Source organism: Rhincodon typus, chromosome 1 (genome assembly GCF_021869965.1).
Source record: "Rhincodon typus isolate 14 chromosome 1, sRhiTyp1.1, whole genome shotgun sequence".
In the NCBI taxonomy this organism is placed as follows: Eukaryota; Metazoa; Chordata; class Chondrichthyes; order Orectolobiformes; family Rhincodontidae; genus Rhincodon; species Rhincodon typus.
Genome location: NC_063332.1, coordinates 47,173,948 through 47,201,537, shown reverse-complemented (window position 1 = coordinate 47,201,537; position 27,590 = coordinate 47,173,948). Strand labels below are relative to the sequence as shown.

Sequence of the window (27,590 nt, the reverse complement as noted above, 5' to 3'; positions counted from 1 at the left end):
CGGGTGGGGGAACAGAACAGTCCCGAGGGGAGGACAGGGTAACACGGGTGGGGGAACAGAACAGTAACCCGGGAGGGTGGGAGACTAACCAGGGGAAATGCTCACAGTGCAGGTGTCTGAAATGGGAGATGTAGCGAATCGTCCTCAATGGGGCAGCGAGTGGCAATGGTTATCATTCAGTTGGTTCTTATTTACTGTAAACAAATCGAAATATGTCACCTTTTTAATGGGGTATGAAGACGCGCAGTGGTTAATTGGGTTACAGTTCCTTTCCATTTAGCGAGCACTGAAAACAGTTCTCAGTCGTTTCAAGTTTAAAACTTGATCTTCCTGGAGCAGATTGTATATGTTCATTCCAGGAAGTAATCCTGCTCTAAATCTAATGATAAATCTCTTCCTCATTTCAATCCACCACTATGTTTTGAAAGCAGGTTTTCATGCGTTCATCTGTTAAAAGCAGTGAAAGGCGTTGACCTGAATGCAGCTTTGAAATACTTGCGCACTTATGAGTGACAATTTCTTTTTCCATCGATTCGTAACAACTGCGTTCTACGTTATTTTACATCCGGTTAAAGGAATACCAATGATTGCTGTGTAGCCCTACGGCCTTTGAAGATATTATTCTTTTTTCAGCAATAGTTAAGATTTGGATTCACGTTTGCATCCCAGTACTGGTTTGGGTCTTATTCATTGAAATACCATTGTTAAAATAGTCGTTAGATAATTGAATTGAACACAAACTTACAACAAAAATAGACATTGCTGGCAAAGCTCAGCAGGTCTGGCAGGATCTGTGGAGAAAAATCAGAGTTAACGTTTTGGGTTGAGTGATGCTTCCTCAAACTTCAACGTTTGCCCATCCCTTTTAATATTTCATTTTCTACACTGTCTTTCTGTTTGTGCATTGGATACTGTACTGTTTGAGGGATATAATCCTGCCTTCTGACTGAAAGGTAATTTCAGCAATCCCATTATGGCTTTAAAAAAAATTTTGTACTGATCTGTTTTGTTACTTTGGAATTTGTAAATTAAGATGAGTGCCTGTAGATTAAATCATGACATTTGTGTAGCAATAAAGTGTGGCATTTTATTAAAAAGGGGAGAATCTTTGGATTTTTTTCCTGATATGGATGTTGAGTCAAAATTTACAGTCAAATCCTTTCCACAGTGGCTTCCATGTGTAAAAGTGCTTCCTGTAACAATCACAGAACGAAACCTCTCAATGACTATATGACAACAGAAGCAAATTTGCCCATCCAATAGACCTTTTATTTGTGCTAATTAATAATCCAGTTCAAACTGAAGAGGCTACTCCTTCCACTCCCTCTGGTCCTACTTGCATGAGGAAGAGCCCATTTCTTGATTGATACATCCACCAACAGGAGCAGCATTCACTTCTATCTTCAACAAATCTATTTGTCATTCAACCAGCAAAAGAGTTGCCATGACTTGAGAATGACAGCAACTGGAACTTGCCGCAAGCTTGTTTCCTACTGAAAAAAGCTTTCAGGCAGCTCATCCTTGGGTGCATGTAATTGCAGCTGTTCAGCTTCCAGGGCATTTGTCAAATTTCTTATATATAAGAATCATTTCATAGTTGAGAATACTGACTTCTGACAGGAGAGCATCATTTGGTTTCGATGTCCTTGGGTGCAAAAATAAATGTTTGTCTGCTCTCTAATATCCAACAATTTAATTATAGTAAAAGTTAGCATATAAAGTGTAGGAATTTCCCGTGAAATCAAAACTGGGTTGCGGCAAATGCTGTTTGAGATGACAGTTATACACTAGGATCTGCATGAATCTGTGTAAATATATATCATATGACACAGAATCACAAGCCTCACGGTGCACAGGGAGGCTATTCAGCCCATCATGTCTACACCAGCTCTCCAAAAGAGCCTCATGATTAAATGCTATTCTGTAACTTTTTCCCATTATCTTTGCACATCGGATAATTATTTAAATAGAAACAGAAACAATGCCCTCTTCAGTGCCTCCACCACATTTCCAAGCAGTGCATTCCAGACTCAAACCATTCATTGTGTGAAAAAAGTTTTCTTTTCCTCTCACCACGTTTGATTCTTCTATAAATCACTTTAAATCTGTGCTCTCTCATTCTTAATCATTTTTATGAGCAGGAATAGTTTCTCCCTCTCTACTCTATTCAGTCCCTAATGATTTTGAGAACTTCTACCCAGCTTCCTCTTAGCCTTCTTCTCTCTGTGGAGAATAATCTGTTCTCATAACTAAAGTTTCTCACTTCTGGAATCAATCTGGTAAATCTTTTCTGTGCCCTCTCCAATATGTTCACATCCTTTTACTAGGGTGACACCCATAACTGTACATGTATTCCTAAGTGTCTTCTCAAAATTCAGTATCACCTCCTTACTCTACTATATGCCCCTAATAATAAAGCCTGTTCTGTGCATTTCTAATTAACCCAGTTTTTAATTAGATAGCTGAATCTTTGTGTGATACTTATATGTCATAGATCTTAAGGTTCTATTATAATAGGATTACTACTCTGGCCTGCATTCAAAAACAGTTTAAATTTCTTGTTAAAGTATATCTTTCTTCCCTCTGTAGATGTCTCTTATTGATGATCTTGATAATGAGTTGCTGCAGTTGCTGTTTCAGCAGCAGTCTGGATCACTTCCAGATGAAGAGTTTGGTGATGGGACCAATTTCATGATGGACTGGGGACTGTGTGAGCATGATGTAAGTGTTTAATCTTTATGTCTTTTTCTCCCTTCCTTCTTCACCTGCATGTGATATGATTTAGTTCTGAAAGACATTGGTTAGGCCACTTTTGTAATACTGCATTCAGTCTGGTCTCCCTGCTATAGGAAAGATGTTGTGAAACTTGAAAGGGTTCAGAAAAGGTTTACAGGCATACTGCCAGGGTTGAAGGGTTTGAGCTGTAGAAAGAAACTGAATAGGCTGGGGCTATTTTCCCCGCAGCATCGGAGGCTGAGCGGGTGAGGTTTATAAAATTATGAGGGGCATGGATATGGTGAATACACCAGGTCTTTTCCCCTGGGTGAAGGAGTCCAAAACTACAGGTCTAAGGTGAGAGGGGAAAGATATAAAAGGGACCTAAGAGTCAGCTTTTTCACACAGAGAGTGATGTGTGTATGGAATGAGCTGCCAAGGGTGGTGGTGGCTGGTACAATTATAACATTTAAAAGGCATCTGGATGGGTATCTGAATAGGAAGGGTTTAGAGGGATATGGACCAAATGCCGGCAAATGGGACTAGATATTTTGGACTATCTGGTCGGCAGGAACAAATTGGACTGAAGAGTCTGTTTCTATGCTGTACATCCCCATGACTGTATGACTTTTGGCTAAGTACGTGAGTGAAAAAGGTTTGGAGGGATATGGGCCAAGCGCAGGCAGGTGGGGCTAGTTTAGTTTGGGATTATGGTTGACATGGACTGGTTGGACCAAAGGGTCTGTTTCTATGCTGTATGACTCTATGACACTATTTGCTGGTTTTTCTGTAGTGCCTAATGTCAATTCTTTGTGTCTGTATCATTATTGAGTGTAGCTAAAGGACCCCCAACATCCCAGGGCTACTGAGATTATCGTAATCCAACTAGCATGCTAACTCAACCTACAAACCTAACCTGGAGCCTTCTAAACAGAACAGCATTCTAACATATGAAGTGGCAGATTTATCTACTCAGCATTCAAGCTAATAATCACAATTGAATTAATTCCTCACATTATAGTCAATTAGAGGTAATTTATTTTGTAATGAAAGAAATTCTGACCAGTACCTGAAATTGCTATCTGTGCTTTGTCAGAGGAGGCTGTAAGCCTGCCAAAGCCATTCTGCATCGCCTATTTCCATACTGGCTCCTTGAAAAGAAACAGGAATGCTGCTGGGGGACCATTGACAGCATTCATATCGTTTATCAGAGTTGGAGCACTGGGATGGTTAGCACTCCCAACCTGCCATAGTCATGGTAGGACATTGCAAAGCCACAATATTCAAAGCTTTAAGGTTTAAATTATAAAAATGTTTTCATAGAAGTATAAAAGCCCCAAAGTGCAGAAAGAGGCCATTCAGTCATTGAGTCTGCACCAACCCTCCGATGAACATCTCACCCAGACCCAGTCCCCCGCCCTATCCTCGTAAACCCACATTTTCCATGGCTAACCCACCTAGCCTGCACATCATTGGACGTAGGAGGAAACCGGAGCACCCAGAGGAAACTCACGCAGACGTGGGGAGAATGTGCAAACTCCACACAGTTGCCCGAGGCTGGAATCAAACTGGGGTCCCTGACGCTGTGAGGAATTAGTGCTAGCCACTGAGTCACCATGCTGCCCCTTGTATTTTATCACATGCTCACTTTGTTCAAGTATCTGCTTTCAGCACTGAAACCACCAACTTGGAAGAAACCGCAATAACGGTCCAGTTATGGATCATGTGGGAAAGCAATGGTTTCTTTCTCTCCTCACCTAGTCCAAATGATTTGTTAGTGTTTTTCCATGTACTGTCACATGATAATATAGTTGGAACACATTTGCTTTGCCTGCATTTGCAGATACTGAATGACAATGACACTGAGGATTTCTTCAAGTCCATCATTGGTTCTTTTGAGGATGATGCCAACACAATATCCTGGTCTCCATTAGGTAGTGACAGTGGAATATCAGAAGACAACAACAACAATTGCAGTCAGGAAGATAGTCCATCAAGCAGTGATGCTCCACTGACTGATAGCCCGTCATTTTCTGAAGTCGTACATTCTGACCATAACTACTCACTTCACCAGGATGCTCAGACAGAAGTCAATTGTTTGCACAGCGTAAGGACTGAGAATCCTTCAACAGAAACTGACATCTCAATTGATTTAGGTTAGTACTAACAGATTTTCTTATCTTGTCAATACTTAGCTGCACATGGGTATGGGCTGCATTATATTCAGGTCATCCAGGGCCATACATCAGTGTGGTGAGTGGGTTGAGCTAATGCTGCTTAAACCAATTATCTAGCTTTTCCTTTTGAATACAGCTGATATTCACCATAATTATTCAATGTGAAAGTAACTTCCATATTCTCACCACTGAGTAAAGGTGTTCCTGAATTCCTTATTGTTTTTATAAGTGGTCATTTTATAGTTATGGGGCTCAGGTTTAGAATATTCAAGTCAAAAATATCATCTTTATGTCTAATTTAGATCACCTTTGAAACTATTTTGGAGAAAAGTCCCGACCAGTTCAATATTTCCTAATTGTTCTATGCTTTCTGCTCAGGTATCATCTTTGCAATTTTTCTTACAATTGGTCATGTATCTTCCTTCAGTCGTAAGCTCATAAGGTTAGAAGTGGGATCATTCACTGATGATTGCACAATGTTCAGCAGCGTTCATAACGTCTCAGTATTTTATGCTAACAAGCAGCAAGTCTGGGACAAAGTTCAGGTTTCGGCTGATAAGTGCCAAGATACACTTGTCACACAAGTATCAGGCAATGACCATTTCGAATGAAAGAATCTGACCATCTCCCATTGAGATCAATGACATTGCCATCACTGAACTTGCCAGCCAACACCCTAAGGTTTGACCAGAAACTGAACTGGATAAGCCATAAAAATACTGTGGCTACAAGAGCAGTTCAGAGGCTAGGAATCCTGTGGTGAATCCCCAAAGCCTGTCCATCATCTAGATGGCAAAAGTCAGGAGTAATACAGGAGTGATGTAATACTTCCCACTTTCCTGGATAACCACAGTTCCAACAATAGTCAAGACATTCAGTATGATCCAAGACAAAACAGTCCGTTTGCTTGCGACCCCATCCACCAACAAAGCCGCTCACTCTTAACACCACCGATGCACTATATAAAAGAAACACAGCAGCAACTCGCCAAGATTATTTTGATAACACCTTCTAAACCATGAGTTCTACCTTCTAGAAGGACAAAGGCAGCAGATGCATGGCAACACCAAAATCTGCAAGTTCCCTTCCAAGCTTCACATCAGCCTGATGTGGAACAATACCACTCTGCCTTCACTGCCACTGGGTCAAAATCCTAAACTCCCTTCCTAACAGCATTGTGCATGCACCAACACCAACAGCAGTTCTAGAAAGCAGCTCACAACCACCACAACCTTCTCCAAGTCAATTAAGCAAGCACTCTCCTTGCCAAAAATGCCCACATTCCGGTGTTAATGATTTATCTTCAGTCTAGTCACTAGTGTCACTTTTGTCTTGTAGGAGATGGGTTCAAGAAATGGGCAGCACTTGAGTTTCAAACTGTTTTCTCCCCAGTCATCCTGTCCCATGCAAAATATGCTTTCTTTCCAGAAGTTTTAAAGTTAGTGAAATTGTGCTTCCATTAACCTGGTTACCTAATTGGTGCCTAACAATTATTTTAACATCTCAAACATCAATCTTCATTCACCATAGAAGAGTGGGAACCTGAGTTTGTGATCGAAAACCCGCAAGTTATTCCTGTGGAAGAAAGCCCTGGCCTGGTAACTCTCACCATTGAAGATCTGCAGCAAAACCATAAAACAAATCAAGTAAGAGAATGTCTATATCAAATCCCACAAATGCATACTTTGATTCAAATATATTTAGCAAAACATCTCTCTTGGTGGGAACAGAGAAGTTTTATGGCTTCTTACAAAATGAAGTGCCTGATTTTCTTTCGCCACCTCCATCGTTGTAATCCAGCCATCATAGCTTGCCCATGAGGTGGACAAGCCCTTTCGGAAAGAAGTGAAAGCTGCATCGTGTGACTGTACATGTTGAAACATGCTCAGTTTCCTTGTTTCAAATTTGGTTTGCTCCGCTCCTAGGGGGAATTCTGTCTTGAGTGTGCCTTCATCTCTACCGTCAAGCCAAGTGGAATGAAAAGTATCCATTGTATTGCTTTTTTTATTAGTGCAGCAAAGTAGATCATCAATATGTGATGGTCACAAAGCATCCTTCACCTGCTACTGTGAACATACACTATAGAGAGGCTGATGCAGGCAGTGCAACCAGATGGAAGTCCTGCATTGCTATGACAAAGTCACAGAGCTAGTAATTCAGAACCAGGGACTAATTCTTAAAACAGCGGAAGCTGGAGAACTGAAATAAAAACAGTGCTGGAGAAACTCAGATGGTCTTGCGAAGAAGGGTCACATTGGACTCAACTTTGACCACGAATGCAGAGTTTCTCCATAACTTTGTTTTTACTATTAACATTGTTTGTTGTGGCTTTGAATCTCAGCATGGTAGATGGTGAAAATTGAATTTAAGAAAGAAATCTGGAATTAAAACGTAGCCTAATGGCGACTAATAACTATTGGCAATAGTTGTAAAAACCCATTTAGTTTGCTACTATCTTTTAGGGAAGAAAGTCTGCCATGCTTTCCTGCGCTGGCCTATATACTCCAGACCTACAAAATGTGGTTGAGATGTAACTGGTCTCTGAGTAATTAGGGATGAGAAATAAATGCTGGCCAAGCCACTGACAACCTGATCCTATGAATGAACTTAAAAAGAAATTCAAGTGCAATATTTGCTGAGGCCTATGAACAGGCCTCTTGATCAGCTCTGCAGACAGGGCACAGCTTGTGGGTGTTCGTGGTTCATGAAAATAAGACTAAACAAATTCTATAAGAACAAAAAATTTAGGGCAGAAGTAGGCCATTCGGCCCATCAAGTCTGCTCCACCAGTGCAATGAGGTCATGGTTGATCTGAAAACACTCAACTCCCAATTGCTGCCTTTTCCCCATAAACCCATGATTTCCTTACAGATTAAAAATCTGTCTGTTTCAGTCTTGAATATACTTAATAACTGAGCATGTACAGCCACCTGTAGTAAAGAATTCCTCAGATTCTGAGAGAAGAAATTCTTCATTACCACTGTCTTAAATATGTGGCCCCTTATTTTGACATTACGCCCTCTGGTCTTAGACTCTCCCACGAGGAGAAACAACCTCTCCGCATCTATCCTGTCAAGTCCCCTAAGAATTCTGTATGTTTCAATAAGGTCTCCTCTCATTATTGTTTTAATTTTTCTGATCAGTGTGCCATGTGGGACCTTGTTAAGTGCCTTAGTGAAATCCGTGTAGAGAACATCCATCAATCCTTCTTGTTACTTCCTCACAGAAATGAATTGTACTAATTCTAGAGTTTTGCATGTTGCTGAGGTCAGACTAAGTAGCCTTTCATTATTTGGTCTCACCCTCAGACTTTTCTGAATAATGTTACAATGTTCACAGAACTCCAGTCTTCTGGTACCTTGCCTGTACCTAGTGAGGATCGGAAAATGATCTTCAGAGCATGCGTTATTTCCTCACATGGTTTTCTTTAACTATGCATTTGCAATTCATCCAGCCTTAGTGATTTATTCACCTTGAAGAAAGTTGGTTCACTTAGGACATCCCTTCCCATTATGCTTATTTTGTCTAATATTTCACACTTCATCTCTACAACTAGAATTTCTGCATAATCCCTCTATTTGTGAAAACAAGTACTCATTAACCACCCTGGCCCCATGATGCTCCGAACCTCAATGTGTTTATTTCCTGGAAATGGTAATGTAGTGTACTTGTCAGAAGCAATTATTTATTTACCAAAAAGATTTGATTGAAATGTTGTAAGACATGACCTTTTAATACTTTTCTTTGTCCAGCTTTGCTTTGAAAATCTGGTTTTGACAGATGAAGAGAAAAGACTTCTGGCCAAGGATGGTTTGGAGTTGCCCACACACCTTCCCCTCACAAAGGTCAGAACAACTTCATGATTTCACTACTGAAGAGAGAGAATTCAGGTTTTATTTTGTATTAGCCTCCCCCTTAGATGGCCCTTTGGGCTCAAGGATGACTTGCTTCCATTCCAGTTCAATGGGTTTTGATTTGGCTGTTAAGTTCATTTTGCGATCTGCAGATTCTATCTGAATCTGCAGGTTGTTGGAAATGTAAGTGTTCCCTCCAATGCTTTGTTTTTGCCTTTGCTGTTCCCAAACAAAGTCTCTCATGCTCCAGAGTGAGCCACCTTTATTTTGGTCAGTTATAAGCCAGGGTCATCTTCCATGTGAGTCGGTGAACGTATTTACCTTTTTCATGGATCCCTGTAGTGTTTCAACTGGGAGTCACTGACCACAACCAAGTTCCAAGTAGTGTAGTTGCTTTGGGAGTCTGGTGTCAGGCTTATGAGTAGCTAGTGAGCCTGTGGAATTCCCTGCCACAGAAAGCAGTGGCGCCAAAACATTGAATGTTTTCAGGAAGGAATTAGATATAGTTCTTAGAGCTAAAGGGATCGAAGGGTATTGGGAGAAAGTGCATTTAAGCGGCTATTAGATAGGCATATGGATGATAGTATATCGTAGTGTTGGTGGTTAGATAGACCTTAGGATTAGGGTAAAAGTTCGGCACAACATCGTGGGCCGAAGGGCCTGTACTGTGCTGTACTGTTCTATGTTCTATGTTGTTCTAAATTGTAAAACCTTGTTCTACATGAATTTGAAAGTGCTCAACAGAAGTTGAAAAGTTACATCAATACTCCATTCATTCCATAGCAGTCAACATGAAACTCATTATCATCAGATATTGGATTATTGCTGCAAAAGATTCAAGTATATAACATTTTAATCAGAAAATATATCCAGAGGGTGGATGTGTTATTGTCATGGAAAAGTCATTGGACTAGTATCCTAGAGGCTAGACTGGTGTGCTGAGGACATGGATGTTGGATGATTAGCTGTGATAGTATTGAATGACACAGCAGGCTCTATAGGCTGAATGGCCTTCTCCTGCTCTTGTTTCCTATGTTTGTATGTTTCTATGTTTGTCCCACCAGGAGAGGAGGTTTTTAGTGATTTAGAGTTTCAATGTAGGCAAGTTGGCACAGGTAAGTGTGCTGTTGAAGGGCAGCCTTTCCTGTCACCAGACTTGTCTTGTGATGACACCTTTGGTGGTATTTCCCGGTGCATTACTGTGCTGTATTATCAAATTTTGCTGTTTATCTTATTAATTGCACTTAAATTCCACCAGGTGCCATTGTGGGATTTGAACCCATGTCCTCAGCACACCAGTCTAGCCTCTAGGATACTAGTCCAATAACTTTTCCATGACAATAACACATCCACCCTCTGGATATATTTTCTGATTAAAATGTTATATACTTGAATCTTTTGCAGCAATAATCCAATATCTGATGATAATGAGTTTCATGTTGACTGCTATGGAATGAATGGAGTATTGATGTAACTTTTCAACTTCTGTTGAGCACTTTCAAATTCATGTAGAACAAGGTTTTACAATTTAGAACAACATAGAACAGTACAGCACAGTACAGGCCCTTCGGCCCACGATGTTGTGCCGAACTTTTACCCTAATCCTAAGGTCTATCTAACCACCAACACTACGATATACTATCATCCATATGCCTATCTAATAGCCGCTTAAATGCACCCAATGAGGCCGACTCCACTACCCTCTCCGGCAATGCATTCCATGCCCCTACCACTCTGAGTAAAGAACCTACCTCTGACGTCTCCGCTATATCTACCTCCACTCACTTTAGAACTATGGCCCCTCATAATAGCTACCTCCACCCGAGGAAAAAGTCTCTGGCTGTCCACTCTATCTACACCTCTGATCATTTCATACACCTCTATCAAGTCACCTGTCATCCTTCATTGTTCTAAAGAGAAAAGCCCTAGCTCTCTCAATCTTTCCTCGTAAGACCTTCCCTCCATTCCAGGCAACATCCTGGTAAATCTCCGCTGCACCTTTTCCAACGCTTCCCTATCTTTCCTGTAATGAGGCGACCAGAACTGGACACAATACCCCAGATGTGGCCGAACCAGGCTTTTTTATAGCAGGCGCATAACTTCACGGCTCTTGAACTCAATCCCTCTCTTAATGAAAGCTAACACACCATACGCCTTCTTAACAACTCTATTCACCTGGGTGGCAGCTTTCAGGGAACTGTGATCATGAACCCCGAGATCCCTCTGCTCCTCCACAATGCCAAGAATCTTTCTGTTAACCCTTTATTCTGCTTTCAAGTTTGTCCTTCCAAAATGAATCACCTCACACTTTTCAGGGTTAAACTCCATCTGCCACTTCTCAGCCCAGCTCTGTATCCTTTCAATGTCCCTTTGTAACCTAGAACAGCCTTCCGCACTGTCCACAACTCGACCCACCTTCGTACCATCCGCGAATTTACTAATCCACCCTTCCACTCCGACATCCAAATCATTTACAAAAATCACAAATGGAAGAGGACCCAGATCAGATCCTTGTGGTACAGCACTCTTAACTGACCACCATGTTGAATATTTTCCACCCACTATCATCCTTTGTCTTCTAAGGGTCAGCCAATTTTGAATCCAATCTGCCACAGTTTCCCCTATCCCTTGCCTCCTTACTTTCTGCATGAGCCTACCATGGGGAATCTTATCAAACACCTTACTTAAATCCATGTATACCACATCCACTTCTCTACCTTCATCCACGTGTTTGTTCACCTCTTCAAAGAATTCAATAAGGTTTGTGAGGCATGATCTACCTCTCACAAATCCATGCTGACTATCACAAATCAAACTGTGCCTATCCAAGTGATCATAAATCCTATCTCTCAGAGCCCTTTCCAATAATTTGCCCACTACTGAAGTAAGACTAACTGGCCTGTAATTTCCATGGTTATGCCTATTCCCTTTTTTGAACAAGGTAATGACGTTTGCCACTCTCCAATCTACCAGCACTATACCCGTGGACAGTGAGGACGAAAAGGTCATTGCCAAAGGCCCTGCGATTCTTCCCTCGCTTCCCATAGAATCCTTGGATAAATCCCATCAGGCTCGGGGGACTTATCTATCTTCAAGTTCCTCAAATTCCTAGTACATCTTACTAACATCCACCTCCTCTAGCCTACCAGCCTGTTTCACACTGTCCTCCCCTACAACTAGGTCCCTCTCAGTTGTGAATACCGAAGAAAAGTATTCATGAAGGACCTCTCCTATCTTTTTAGGCTCCGTGCACAAATTCCCTTTACAATCCTTGATCAGCCTTACCCTTTCTCTGGTCATTCTCTTATTCCTCATGTACGTGTAAAAAGTGTTGGAGTTTTTCTTGATCCTATCTGCCAAGGTTTTCTCATACCCCCTTATAGCTCTCCTAAGCCCTTTCTATTTGATTCTATTTCTGCTTCTGTTAGATAACTGCCTAAGCAATTGTTTTGCTTCAGTTTTAAAGGTAGATAAATGGATTTTAAGATCATAATCAGCCATGAACCAGGAGAACGGAGGAATATTCTTGAGAGGCTGAAAGGCCTTTTTCTATGTTCTAATGTTTGCTTGAAGCTGAACTGAAAGTTTCATGAAATTATCTCGGATGCTAAAACTGTCATTCACTCCACATCAAACTACCTCCTCACTTCTTGAAAAGGGCTATAACTTAAACCAAAATTGCCATATTGACATTATGCTTAGCACCTATTTCAGAAACTTTAACTGCAGGGGTTGCGAATAAGAGGAGAGAACAATGAATTTAGCTTTTTTGGCATACTGCTATTAGCTCATTCAAGAGTGACCTGGGTACAGGTCATATATCTATCCTTTTCGAAACAATGTCGTACTGGAACATGGGTGTGCTTGTATATGTGGTGAAAGGGCCAATTTGACATTATCCACTCACTGATCCAGCACATTCAAGCTAAACTATTGATTTGAAATTACAAAGGAAGTGCCTTTCAGTTCAATCAATGAGACAGAGTCTTGAGTTATTCCGTGGAAGGGATAATTCTGAAATTCAAATTGTCTAAAGTTATCTAAATTGGTAGGTAAAATGATCAATGTAGTCTAGCTTGTATTTAGTTGGTTCTTATTTTACATTACATTATTGTTGCAGTCAGAAGAACGAGCACTGAAAAGAATCCGAAGAAAGATCAGAAACAAACAGTCTGCTCAGGAGAGTCGCAAAAAGAAAAAGAATTACATTGATGGCTTGGAGAGTCGGTACGAACGTACAGATATTAAGCCTGCTTGAAACTGGTTTTTTAAAATTAACACTTTGAGGCAACATTCTTTCCAGTCAGATAAAGTAATATGTCTGTAAGTTGTTCCGATAATTTTAAAATATTTTGTAGCTATGTGTGTGTGTATATATTGCCAGTGAACATGTAAAAAATTGAACTACCATATTAGTTACACTCCAGGTAATAGTAATGCAGGTATTAATAATCTGCATCGAATGATGCCTGCACTGTTCCTTATTAAGGGTCAAAGATCATAATTTATTGCATGGTTTTAAAATGAGGATTTAATGTTTGCAGGAAATCTACTTACATTTCAACTTACTTCTGTTCCTTGATTCCTTCTGATTGCGGACTTTGTGTGTCTACTCTTTGGCTGTGGATAATCTAAAACAATGATTATGTTTCTCTGTATTGCAGAGTTGTAGCATGCACCGTTCAAAATCAGGAGCTGCAGAGGAAGGTGCAGCATCTTGAAAGCCAAAATATGTACGTAGTGCCACAGAGATAAGTTTATAATATTAATATACTTGTGAATGCAATGTTCATTTATGCTGAACGTAATACTGATATTAGGTAGCTGTCAACCGTTGGAAAAATATTGAATTCACTATACTAGTATTTGTTATATCAATGACCAAAGAAATGTAGTTTTTTATTTAAAGAAAGAAAATTAGACAAGGCAATTTTAGACATTCAGTGATTCACATGACAAGCCAGTAAATTAAAGTCTAAAGGGATCTAAGGCAATTTAGCTCCTTCATAAACTGTCTGAAGTTACTTCCCTGGAACATTTTTATTCTTGTTTCTAATACCATTTTATTTCTCCCTGTACATAATGCCAGTCATAGTAAGTGTTGGATAGAAATCTATGGCTGTAAGATTGCTAATTGAAGTGTAATGTGATCTATTATATTGATCATCAACTGATTGGTAAATTATATTTTAGCTCTTTAATTTTCTCACTTATGAACCAGTTGCACAATACTTTGTTTTGTCTTGTACCTATTCTTATTTATTTATATTTGCATATTTATATTATGATGAATATACCTCACGTTCAGTTAACCAATTGAAGCAAAAATACAACCTAAGGCTTCACTAAGAAACTTTGTTTTTATCTCTCCAGCTATTTTATTGTATTTTATAGTATGGAAAAGGTAACAATCATTTCTGATTTATTTTACAATAGGTCTCTAATAGAACAGCTAAAGAAGCTGCAAGCATTGCTTAAACAAACCACAACCAAAAGTGCTAACATCAGTACTTGCATAATGGTAAGTATAAGATATCGCACGGTTAAATAGCACATTGAATGTGTCTGAGCTGGGATTAACAGTGTTGCTTTGCTCAACAGTCAGCATTGTTTATAGAGAATGCCAGAGTCCATTATTGAAGGAGGTAATGCCATGGCATTTAGAAAATTAAAATACTATCAGACAGTGTGAAGTCATCTTGTGAAAGGGAAACAGTGTTCAACTACTTTATTAAGAGTTCTTTGCAGAAGTAACAAACAACATGATAAAGGGGGAGCTAGTAGATGTGATGTAATTCAAAAGGCCCTCAAGAAGGTGCCACATCTAAGGTTATTTTACAAAATAAACACTCATGGTGTTATGAATAATATATTAGCTAATGACATATAATATTAGTCTGTTTGGCCTATCAAGTCTGCTCTCCCAGTCGATCGTGGGAGCCTGTATTACTGAACCAAGCTCCCTTTCACAATCTGAAGCCTTCCTGTTCCTATCTTTCCTTAAAGTCCTGGCCATTCAGGTGCTGTCACATTACCTGCCCTTCAAACGCAACCCCACCTCCCTTCACTCCTTACCATCCTTACCAATCTGCCAGCTGTAGATACAGCTGTCCATGACAGTATCAGTAAGAATGACCATTGCACAGTCCTTGTGGAGACAAAGTCCCGCCTTCATATTGAGAATACCCTCCATTGTGTTGTGTGGCACTATCACTGTGCAAAATGGGACAGACTTCGAACAGATCGAGCAGCTCAGAACTGGGTATCCATGATGCACTGTGGGCCATCAATAGCAGCAGAATTGTACTCTTGTACTCCAGCACAATCTGTAACCTCATGGCCCAGCATATCCCCCACACAACCATAGAACATTACAGCGCAGTACAGGCCCTTCGGCCCTCGATGTTGCGCCAACCTGTGAAACCAATCTGAAGCCCATCTAACCTAAACTATTCCATTATCATCCATATGTTTATCCAATGACCATTTAAATGCCCTTAAAGTTGGCGAGTCTACTACTTTTGCAGGCAGGGCATTCCACGCCCTTACTACTCTGAGTAAAGAACCTACCTCTGACATCTGTCCTATATCTATCACCCCTCAATTTAAAGCTATGTCCCCTCGTGCTAGCCATCACCATCCGAGGAAAAAGGCTCCCACTGTCCACCCTATCTAATCCTCTGATCATCTTGTATGTCTCTATCAAGTCACCTCTTAACCTTCTTCTCTCTAACGAAAACAGCCTCAAGACCCTCAGCCTTTCCTCATAAGACCTTCCCTCCATACCAGGCAACATCCTGGTAAATCTCCTCTGCACCCTTTCCAATGCTTCCACATCCTTCCTATAATGCGGTGACCAGAACTGTACGCAATACTCCAAGTGCGGCCGCACCAGAGTTTTGTACAGCTGCAACATGACCTCATGGCTCCGAAACGCAAGCCCTCTACCAATAAAACCTAACATACTGTACACCTTCTTAACAACGCTATCAACCTGGGTGGCACCTTTCAGTGATCTATGCACATGGACACCGAGATCTTTCTGCTCATCCACACTACCAAGAATCTTACCATTAGCCCAGTACTCTGTATTCCTGTTACTCCTTCCAAAGTGAATCACCTCACACTTTTCCGCATTAAACTCCATTTGCCACCTCTCAGCCCAGCTCTGCAGCTTATCTATGTCCCTCTGTAACCTGCAACATCCTTCCGTACTATCCACAACTCCACCGACTTTGGTGTCATCCGCAAATTTACTAACCCATCCTTCTACGCCCTCATCCAGGTCATTTATAAAAATGACAAACAGCAGTGGCCCCAAAACAGATCCTTGAGGTACACCACTAGTAACTGAACTCCAGGATAAACATTTCCCATCAACCACCACCCTCAGTCTTCTTACAGCTAGCCAATTTCTGATCCAAACCGCTAAATCACCCTCAATCCCATGCCTCCGTATTTTCTGCAATAGCCTACCATGGGGAACCTTATCAAACGCTTTACTGAAATCCATATACACCACATCAACTGCTTTACCCTCATCCACCTGTTTGGTCACCACCTCAAAGAACTCAATAAGGTTTGTGAGGCACGACCTACCCTTTACAAAACCATGTTGACTATCCCTAATCAAATTATTCCTTTCTAGATGATTATAAATCCTATCTCTTATAATCCTTTCCAACACTTTACCCACAACCGAAGTAAGGCTCACTGGTCTATAATTACCAGGGTTGTCTCTACTCCCCTTCCTGAACAAGGGGACAACATTTGCTAGTCTCCAGTCTTCTGGCACTATTCCTGTAGACAATGACGACATAAAGATCAAAGCCAAAGGCTCTGCAATCTCCTCTCTAGCTTCCCAGAGAATCCTAGGATAAATCCCATCCAGCCCAGGGGACTTATCTATTTTCACACCTTCCGGAATTGCTAACGACTCCTCCTTCTGAACCTCAATCCCGTCTAGTCTAATAGCCTGTAAAACAGAATTCTCCTCGACAACATTGTCTTTTTCCTGTGTGAATACTGACAAAAAATATGCAACCCTGGATCAATGGACAGTGCAGGAGAGAATGCAGGCAGCAGCACCAGGCATACCTGAAGATAAGGTAACAACCTGGTGAGGCCACCAAACAGGATGACTTGCACACCAAACAGCGAAAGCAACAAGTGATTGACAGAGCTAAGCGATCCCACAACCAAAGGATCCGCTCTAAGCTCTGCAGCCCTGCCACATTCAGTTGTGAATGGTGGTGGACAATTCACTGGAGGAGGAGGCTCCACAAATATCCCCATCCTCAATGATGGAAGAGCCCAGCACATCAGTGCAAAAGATAAGGCTGAAGCATTTGCAGCAATCTTCAGCCAGAAGTGCCAAGTGGACGATCCAACTCAGCCTCCTCCAGTGGTCCCCGGCATTACAGATACCAGTCTTCAGCCAATTTGATTCATTCCACGTGATGTCAAGAAACGGTTGGAGACACTGGATACTGCAAAGGCTACGGGCCCTGACAACATTCCGGCAATAGTACTGAAGACTTGTGTTCCAGAACTTGCCGCTCCTCTAGCCAAGCTGTTCCATCACAGTTACAACACTGGTGTCTACCCGGCAATGTGGAAAATTGCCCAAGTATGTCCTGTACACAAAAAGCAGAACAATCCAACCCGGCCAATTATTGCTCCATCAGTCTACTCTCGATCATCAGTAAAGTGATGGAAGGTGTCATCAACAGTGCTATCAAGCAACACCTACTCAGCAATAACCTGCTCAGTGACGCACAGTTTGGGTTCTGCCAGGGCCACTCAGCTCCTGACTTCATTACAGCCTTGGTTCAAACATGGACAAAAGAACTGAATTCGAGGTGAGGTGAGAGTGACAGCCCTTAACATCAAAGCTGTATTCGACCAAGTGTGGCATTAAGACGTCCTAGCAAAAATGGAATTGATGGGTATCGGGGGCAAATTCTCTGGTGGTTGGAGTCATGCTTGACAGATAGGAAGATAGTCGTGGTTGTGGGAAGTCAATCATCTCAGCTCCAGGACATCTCTGCAGGAGTTCCTCAGAGTAGTGTCCTTAGCCCAACCATCTTCAGCTGTTTCATTAATGACCTTCCCTCCATCATAAGGTCAGAAGTGGGGATGTTCGTCGATGATTGCACAATGTTCAGCACCACTCGCGACTCCTGAGACACCGAAGCAGTCCATGTTTCAATGCAACAAGATCTGGACAATACCCAGGCTTGGGCTGACTAGTGGCAAGTGACATCCGTGCCACACAAATGCCAGGTTATGACCATCACCAATAAGAGTCAATCTAACCACCGCCCCTTGACATTCAATGGTGTTACCATCACTGAGATCCCCCCCATCAACATCCTGGGAGTTATCATTGACCAGAAACTCAACTGGACTCACCACATCACATCAACACAGTGACTACAAGAGCAGGCCAGAATCTAGGAATACTGCGGCAAGTAACTCACTTCCTGACTGCCCAAAGCCTGTCCACCATCCAAAATGCACAAGTCAGGAGTTTGATGGAATATCCCCACTTGCCTGGATGAGTGCAGCCCCAAAAACACTCAAAATGGTTGACACCATCCAGGACAAAGCAGCTCACTTGATTGGCACTACATCCACAAGCATCCACTCCCTCTACCACCGTTACTCAGTAGCAGCAGTGTGTACTATCTACAAGATGCACTGCAGATATTCACTAAAGATCCTCAGACAGCACCTTCCAAACCTACGACCACTTCCATCTAGAAGGACAAGAGCGGCAGATATATGGGAACACCACCACCTCCAAAGTTCCCCTCCAAGCCACTCACCATCCTGACTTGGAAATATATCGCCGTTCCTTCACTGTCACTGGGTCAAAATCCTGGAATTCCCTCCCTAACAGCATTGTGCGTCAACCCACAGCAGGAGGACTGCAGCAGTTCAAGAAGGCAGCTCACCACCACCTTCTCAAGGGCAACTAGGGATGGGCAAGAAATGCTGGCCAGCCAGCGATGCCCACATTCCACAAATGAATAGAACAAAAAAGGGTGTGCAGTTCCACTCTGCTGATCAACCATGAGGAGACTTCGGAGGAGGATGGTGTAGTCAATTGTATTGAAGGCTGCAGGGGGACTGAGAAAAATGACGGGAGTAGTTTACCTTTGTCATTGAGTGTCCTTTTTGAATTTGGGAAGAACTATCTTTATACTGTAACAGGGACAGCAGTTGAATAGAGGGATTTGAACATGGGTCTTGGGAAGGATGAGCTCTGTTTTGGAGATGGCAACACATTCTTGGACTTGGGGCAGAAGGGGAGATTTTAAATGAGAAGCTAGTTTGCAGGCACTGTGGAACTGGCTTTTATGAGGAGAGAGGTGATGACGGCAGATTTTAAGGAGAGAGGATAACACCCAATGAGAGAAATTAGTTAACATGGGTTGGCTAAGGGGTCAGGAGGGGAGATTGGTTGGCAGTTAGCAGGAAAAGGATAGACAGAACATGAGGTGGGCCTCGTGCAAAGAAGAGCTTGAAAAGGGCACGGTGGGAGAAAGAGAAACAAAAGCAAGGTGTGAATTCAGGACTCGTGGATAACTGTAGAGAAAATGTGGTCAGATGGTCTGGTCAGAAGGGGGTTCGCAGCAGATGCTTTGGTCCATGACTCACTGGTCCATGACTCTACTTGTTGGAGGTGAGGTAGGTGGGAGCAACAGGGAGATGGATTTAGCAAGATTGTCTGCAGTAAAGAAAAGAAGCTGGTGGGAGAGTTTCTCCTTTATTGAAGGGTGAGATGGGAATAGCCATTGTGTGAGAACTTCTATTGGGGCTGAGGCCTTCAGAGTCAGGGCTGTGGCTGTGCTTGAGCAAATTTGTGGCTGCACAATTGTGGTGAATGAAGGCCAATGGTGAACAGTTGTGATTTTGGAAGTATGGTACAATGCAGAATAGCTGTGCTGTCAACCGTAAAATCAGGTAACCAATGGGTACTCGCCAACATGAAGTGTAACAGTGAGGTGAAGTACCAAATAACAGCTGAAAAAAAGTGTCAACAGAGAAAATAATTCTCTAGTTAAGTGTTTTAAATAAATGCTTCTGTCCTGACCATTTTGTTTCAAAATTTCACAGCTCTTGTCAGCATTAGATTAGGCTGAAAGATATATTCAGACGGCCTTTAAGTGTTTTTATTCTGCTTCATTCATCTATGCATTGCTCCATGTTATCCTCCAATTTTTTAAGCAGGACACATGACATTGTGGATTTCTGCTGAATTAGCACCCTATAAGTGCCCATACACGTGGATGCTATCACTGACTTTTGATTTATTTTATCTGCATTGTATTGTTCCATTTATCAATAACCAGCAAACTTAATTGCCTCTGTTCTCCCCTAGGTGTTCCTGTTGTCTTTTACACTTATCATTTTTCCAAGTATCAACCCTTTTGGTGCAAAGCTGGGGTCCCAGGACGAGTCATACAGTGGTGAGAATTTTTTAAAACAATTTATAAAAACATCAGTCCTTTTGGCTGAAATACCTGACCTTGAATTCTTGCTCTGCTTAATGGCCATTTGTTCATTTCATACTTGCCTGTTCAGATATTCCTAAACACCTGCACCAGGTTTCCAAGATGAAGAGTGAAGAAGTGTTAAACTTCAAAATAGCATGATTATTAAAAAATCAGCAGCAAAGTTGTGTTTCTTGGAAACTTCAATTTTACATGGGATCTATACTGAATTCTTCTCGAGATGAGTTGGGGTTTTGTTTCCTTGATAGTCATTCAAGTGTGGAATGCTGTTCGCCTTCAGGGCTGGGAGGAGACTGGGTCTTTTAAATTTATTCAGGAATGGTTGGCACAATGGCTCAGTAGTTAGCAGTGCAGCCTCACAGAGCCAGCGACTTGAGTTTGATTCCATCCCAGGCAACTATCTGCATGCAGTTTGCACGTTCTCCCTGTGTCTGCATGGGTTTCCTCCGTGTGCTCCGGTTTCCTCCCAAAGATGTGCAGGACACAATTGCCCATTGTGTCCGGGAATGTGCAGGCTAGGTGGATTAGCCATGGGAAATGCAAAGTTATGGGATAGGGTGGGGTTTGTGGATTTGGGTGGGATGCTGTTCAGAGGGTCATTATGGACTTGATGGGCGAAATGGCCTGTTTCCACACTGTAGGGATTCTATGATTCTATAATGAACTAGACAGGTATTTGATAAACAGTGGAGTCAAGAATTATGGGGTGCTCACAGGAAGGTAGATCTGAGACCACAACCAAAATCAGCCATGGATGGAGTGGTCAAGCAGACTCCAAGGGCCGAATGGCCTACTCCTATGTTCTATATCCTATGTTCCTAACTGTATGTATGAGGCAAAAACTCGCTGCTTTACACTTTACAATATTGCCGTACATGTCATGTGTTCAATTTAAAAGGTGTAAATCACCACTTTCCACAGCTGTTTCTTCAATTCTATGGGACCAAAAAATCGGAGGGCATAATCTCAGATAAAGGGGTCTAGGACAGAGTTGAGGAGAATTTCTTCTCTTGTGGTGGTGTAGAGGTAATGGTGAATTTGTGGAATTCTTGACTGTGGAGAGCTGTAGAGACAAGGTCATTAAGTATTTTCAAGGCTGCGATAGACAGATGTTTAATTAGGAAGAGAATCAAAGGTTAAGGGGAAAAGTGAGAAAAATGGAGTTTAGGATTATCAAATTAGTCTTGATCTCACTGAATGACAAAGCAGACTCAATGGGCTGAATGGCCTACTTCTGCTTCTACAGCTTAACTTCTCAGAACTGCAACTACTACAAACCAAAAGAGTATTTTACCTCTGAAACTTATCCAGAAAATATGTGTGTTTGTGTGCAAAAAGCTTCTTTAATTTGATATGTGAGTTTGAATGGTTTTATTTCAGCAGTGGTGCTCTATTTCAATAAAACTCCACCAATTTATTGTAACTGTTACTGATGTTAACACAGCTGTTCAATTGGAGTTACAGCTGTGTAAATTCACTATGTTACCTGGTTTCAAAAAGTAAACCAATGATGTTTGTATCCATTGTCTGAAAATAATCTTGTTAACACATTTATAATGTAAAATAAAATCTATAAATTTAGGGTGTGTGTAGTTTTGTTCAAAGGTAACCTTCAATCTGAAGGTAACCTATAATTGATTGTCATATTAGTAGCTATCACCAGCCAATGAATTTATGGTTTATCTGTGATGTCACTCTGCTGCGTACCTGATCCTAGGCTTCCATTTATCCTGTTTGAAAAAAAAACCTTATAACGCTGAGTCAAAAAAAGCAAGTCAAAAACACCTCTTCCCCTACGCACCAAATTCTCATGCTACTTCCAAATTCCCTGAACTACACATTCACTCAGGCTATGTCTTACTCTGGATAGGATCTCTCCTTCCTGACCACATGCAGCTTATTCAGTAAACTGTTACCCAAAATAAGAAATTGCTTTATACTGGCTGTTACAAATCATCTAGTTCTGTGGAATGTGTGCATTGTTTTATCGATTAAAATGACTAGTTCCTTTCCTCAATTATAGTTCTTTCCAGGACTTTACTCGACAGTGAATCATCTCACATGCGTGTGGTGCCAAACACCTACAATCCGGATGCTGATTCAGACAAAATGGAAAAGAATCAAGGCTTAGATCGAGAAATTCCTCAGATGTTATTGTCAGGAAGTCAGAACAGCACACCCGAAGCTTCTGACTTGTCAATCAAGTCAACACTGAACAGCAATTCCTCTTCAGACATAGATAGAATAGTGAAAACTACCGCCCAAGATGACACAAGCCTGGGCAGGGCGGCATCAGGAAATGAAAAAGGCAGTGGCTATGGCATCTCTCCTTCAACAGTGAACACACCAAACTGGACAGAGCACACTGCAACAGTAATCATAAAAGCACATCCACGGTCAGATGAAATGTAGCAGAGTGTTTCCTGTCAGTGAATTATGAATTGTACATAATTTGTTTTTGAAATGGAGGAGTAAAATGAACGTGTGTCTTTCATGTACATAGATACCATTGGAGGTTTGCTCTTTTACTTAATAAGTAAAAAAAACTCAGCATCGTTTATGCGAGTGGGTTGACATTTTTTTTAATTCTTATAAATTGCATAGTCTCTTTAGCGTGATAAAGTGGCAGTTACCAAAAATTATGTTTTGTAGCCAGTACAAATAATTAAATACTGCAATATCATGTTATGGGTTCATAAGTTCGTCTAACTCTTTTAGAAACATTGTTCTATATTTTGAACATGTGTTTCCTGTTTCCTCCCTCCTCAAGTTCCTCATAGAAGTAGCCTCTCCAGTTCCTGAGCTGCTGATTCATCGTGTTGTATTACTCCATTTGAAATGCAGTGTGTTTTAGAATGTGCACCTGGATTTGTTTGTTTGAAAGAATCAACTCCCTTTTCTATAAATCTCTCAACCAACCCTTCTTGCCTTTGTTGCAGTTCCCTTTGCCCATTGGCAATGTATTGTTACAGCTATGGCGACAGAGTTTTGTGAAGCTCATCTCTTTAATATACTTCTTCCTTCAGTGTGTTCTTTCTACCATGTATTCATTTCCTGTTCATTATCTGGCTATTAGCTCCTGACTTATTTTTAACCAAGCCTCTCGCAATCATTCATACAGAGTATTAGGGTTTACCAAGGCATAACTGCTCTCAGTACTTCTTCATCTGATGGGATGAGCAACAGCCTCATCTTGGCATCAAATGTTTATGCTTCAAAATGATCATAACAGGAGCATAACAATCTAAATTTCTTTCTCTTGCCCTGTTTGCTACCAGCACCTCCTTGTTTCTGTTAACCTTGCCTTATGTTGTAAAACAGTCCAGCATATAACTTGGTGCCTAATCACAAGTTTAGTATGTGAATGTGAAATATGACATTTGACATATGACGAGAAACAGGAGTAAACCATTCGGCCACTCAAGCCTATTGTACTATTCAGTTAAATGTTGGCTGATCTGAGTGTTAATTTCATTTACCCACTTTCACCTGACCTAACAAAAAGCTATCAATTTAAATTCTGAAATTCCCAATTTATCTAACCTCAACAGCTTTTTTAGGGAAAAGTGTTCCTGATTTTTGCTACCCATCATGTAAAGTATACTCAAAATCTGAAGATTAATGCCTGAACTATTACGTTAAGGGATTGATGGGTCACTAGTAATTTCAAAACATTTTGAGGCAGCAGAACCCATGCAGGCCTTTTAATCACAATTCCTTATTTTGTTTGCCTTTACCTTTTCAGTGCTATCAACTCTGCTTGACGTTCCCCACCACTGGAGGTGCCATTATAAGTCTTGGATAGGTTCAGTCTGCAAGTAACTTAATCATTTAATAATTAATTAATGAAGAAGGGCTATCCAAGATAATACTTCTACATTTACAGAAATATAAAGTCTGTTGCGTTTAGTGATGGTTTTGTGCCATTCAGATTACAAGGCATTTGCAATGCTACATGCTGCAATATGTTATCAATCTTCATAAGATTAAATTGCTGTACCATGTTAGACTTCGCAGTGAAGGAGCTGATTATCCTATAAATGTTTCTCAGCCTTTAGGAATTCAATTTAAAGTCAGAGGTTTTAATATTCAGCGCACTCGGTTTTTCAGTATTTGTGAGATTCTCTTAGGCAATATATCGTATCACCTGCTTTGCCTTTTTATGTAAGATCTGCACTGTCTGGCTTTGTTTAATTTGAGATTTTCACCTACTTCTGAATGATGCTGTAACCCCTCTCTTTACTGTTTTGATGGGATATGCTATCTTCCTGCAAGATGTTCATTTTCCGTTACACTAAGCTGACAATTTCATTTTGTACTTTAAGACTGGCAGGCTTCCAGTGGCAGGTCAGATCACTTCCTCTGAGCACACAACCTAGTTTCCCAACCCCCATTCCTCACCAACATGTTCTTTGACCTCATGTCCTGTAATCAAGCTGTTCATCACCAAACCACAGTCCAATGTCATTAATTTCCCATCTCTTTCTCACATCGCTTTTCCTTCCCCTCTCATAGCCCCTAAACAAGCCAGACTTCAACATTTTGTTTTTATTCATTCACAGATGAGAGGGTCACTGGCTAGGCCAGCATTTATTGTGCATCTGTAATTACTCAGAGGGCAGTTGGGAGTTAACTATATTGTTGTGGGCCTGGAGTCACATGTAGGCCAGACCAGGTGAGAATGGCAGTTTCCTTCCCTAAAGGTGGGTTTTTCCTGACAATCAACAATGGTTTCATGGTCATTATTGGACTTTTATTTCAGATTTTTATTGAATTCAAATTCCACCATCTGCCATGAACATTATCTGGGTGTCCAGGCTAATGATCTTAGCGATAATTGCACAAGGCCATTGCCTTTCCTCAAACATCAACATCCTCTTGAACTACTGCCCTATCTTCCTGCTTGGTCATAAAGTACCGTGGGATGCTTTGTAATGTTAACGGCACCATATAAATGCTTTTATTTTTCTTTCAATCTTTTAGCTGCTTTCAAAGTGGCTTCACCTTTTTTTTTAAATCAGATCAACTGTGGCCTGAAATCAAAAACAGAAATGATTCAATTTGGGATTTGTCTGTTTTGCAGAAGGGTGGGGTGTAAGCGTATAGGAAATACACATCATAAAATTTGACTCTGTGCTTGCTGGCAGCTATTTGGCATGTAAATATATTGTGTATCTGTAAATAACTATTAAAAGTGAAAAGTACTGTATGGAAGCCCAGTGTACATTAGTTAAAAGCATTCAGTGAATTGCGTAAGTTGAAAATCTAAAATAAAAACTGTTACAGCCCATATTTTCTTATGATCTGTTATAGTGCGCTCAATTGGAATACCCGAACCTTGTTTTAGGAACTGTTTAATATTTTACACACGCTTACCTTCAGCTGAGCTTTCATTAGCTGTAACTGTCGTGTTACCATTCCCCATTCTATCATATTAGGTAATATACAGCATTAAATTGCTTTTAAAAACTAAGTAACGAGAATTACTTTAAAGTCGATGGGTGAAAAGCAGCACTTGTCATTTTCAATGTTATTTTCAACTTTTAAAGCTAGTTTATTTGTTCAAAGCTCTAATATAACTGCAGTGACTGTTTTGGGAATATTGTAGTCATACTGCACTGAATGTCTTTTCTATGATTGCATTAATTCCTGCCTGATGCTTTTCTTCAGCTGACTGAATCTGCTGGAGTTTTAGAATATATCTGCGTTGTTGCTCTCAGTATGTGAGACTTCTGCACATATTAAAACATAATTTTGAAAATTTACATTTTAAGTAAATCATTTGGGCATTAAATATGTGTTGCTTTATGATTTGTACTGTTCACATATAATTTACTGTTTCCCCAAAGCAAACTTTTTGTAGCTCCCTGTTAATAATACCCCATTGTTCTGCATTACAGCTTCCATCATTGGCCACAGCCCACTGAGTGAACAAAGAGCTTTGCTTCAAATTGGTGTTGTTCACACACTACTGATCCTGTGGCACAGAACCTCATGGAATTTTTCCAAAGTAAATTCTAAATTGCAGAACACCGAGTGCTACTTGGAGACATTAGCAGCTTGAGAAGTCAGGAATCCTTTACCAACATGCTTGATGGAAATTTGTGCCTGTGAATATTAAGCAGGATAAAATTAGGTTCAGTTATAAAGCCCTGTTAAATGTCTTTTATTGATTCATTTATGGGCTGTGGGCATTGTTGGCTGGGCCAGCATTTGTTGCCCATCCTGAACTGTTCTTGAGAAGATGGTGTGAGCTGCCTTCTTGAGCCACTGCAATCCAGTAGGAACACAAATAAAGCCATTAGGGAGGAAATTCCAGGAATTTGACCCATTGACATTGAAGTAACGATGACATATTTCTAAGTCAGGATGGTGTATCGCTTGGTGGGGAATTTTCCGTGTTGTTCCCTGCTGCCTTAGATGTCATGGATTTGGAAGGTGCTGTTGAAGGAGCTTTGATGAATTGTTGCAATGCATCTGTTAGATGCTGCCACTGTGCATCTTTGATGGTTAAAGGTCTTTTGGATGGGATACCAGTATAGAGGCTGTTTTATCTGGATGATATCAAGCTTCTTGAGTGTTGGAGCTGCAATCATTCAGGAAAGTGGAGAGGATTCTGTTCTATTCCTGACATTCCTTGGAAATGGTGGACATTGTGCAGACCCAGAGGTGAGTTACTTCCTCAGATTTTCCAGCCTCCAACCTGTCCTAGCCACAATATATGTATGGCTGGTTAGTTTGGCTTCCAGTCGATGGTAACGCCCAGGATGTTGGCAGAAAGTGGCAGTGGCAATGCACTTAAATATCACATGGAGATCTTTGAATCACTATTGTTAGAGACAGTCATTGCCTGGCAATCATGTGGCCAAATGTTACTTGCTGTTTATCAACCCTAGCCTGAATGTTGATAAGGTCCTGCTACATATGGAAGTGTACTGCTTCAGTATCTGAGGAATCATGAATGAAGATGAATATTGTGTAATCATCGAACATCCCTATTTCTAACCTTACGAAGGAGATCGTAATCAATCAAAACAATCAAAAGATGGTTGAACCTAGCTAGGACACTTCCCTGATGAACTACTGCAACAATTTCCTAGGTTTGAGATGACTGACATTTTTCTTCATTCAGGAGATGTTGGCTTCCTTGGCTGGGCCAGTGATTAAAGACAGAACCTGTTTGACTATTCTCAATAAATCACCCCTTTTATCCCAGGAATCAGCCTAGTGAATCTCTTCGGAATTGCCTCCAATGCCAGTAGGCCCTTCCTCAAGGACAAGTACACGGCAGTCAGAATTCCAGGTGTGGCTTCACCAGTGCC

At 41.0% G+C, this 27,590-nt stretch overlaps 2 protein-coding genes across 4 annotated transcripts in view; one reads left to right on the top strand and one right to left on the bottom strand.

The window, feature by feature from the left end:
• The window catches only part of LOC109916114 (cyclic AMP-responsive element-binding protein 3-like protein 3), a 26,546-nt gene extending 513 nt beyond the window's left edge, over positions 1-26,033 (top strand). Inside the window, exons 2-10 of one of the 3 annotated variants that reach the window (XM_048593592.1) lie at positions 2,590-2,721; positions 4,559-4,871; positions 6,426-6,538; positions 8,645-8,737; positions 12,867-12,973; positions 13,411-13,479; positions 14,183-14,267; positions 20,136-20,223; positions 22,292-26,033. In XM_048593592.1, coding sequence (XP_048449549.1) covers positions 2,590-2,721; positions 4,559-4,871; positions 6,426-6,538; positions 8,645-8,737; positions 12,867-12,973; positions 13,411-13,479; positions 14,183-14,267; positions 20,136-20,223; positions 22,292-22,680 — 1,389 coding nt within the window. In that variant the 3' untranslated portion in view covers positions 22,681-26,033. Of the gene's footprint in view, positions 1-2,589; positions 2,722-4,558; positions 4,872-6,422; positions 6,539-8,644; positions 8,738-12,866; positions 12,974-13,410; positions 13,480-14,182; positions 14,268-20,135; positions 20,224-20,338; positions 20,746-22,291 lie in introns of those variants that run through there. The other 2 variants (XM_020515823.2, XM_048593651.1) reach the window with 2 other exon arrangements.
• The window catches only part of fam166b (family with sequence similarity 166 member B), a 59,835-nt gene continuing 57,258 nt past the window's right edge, over positions 25,014-27,590 (bottom strand). The window contains exon 7 of the transcript XR_007261480.1: positions 25,014-27,590. The gene's annotated coding sequence lies outside the window, so the exon portion shown is untranslated.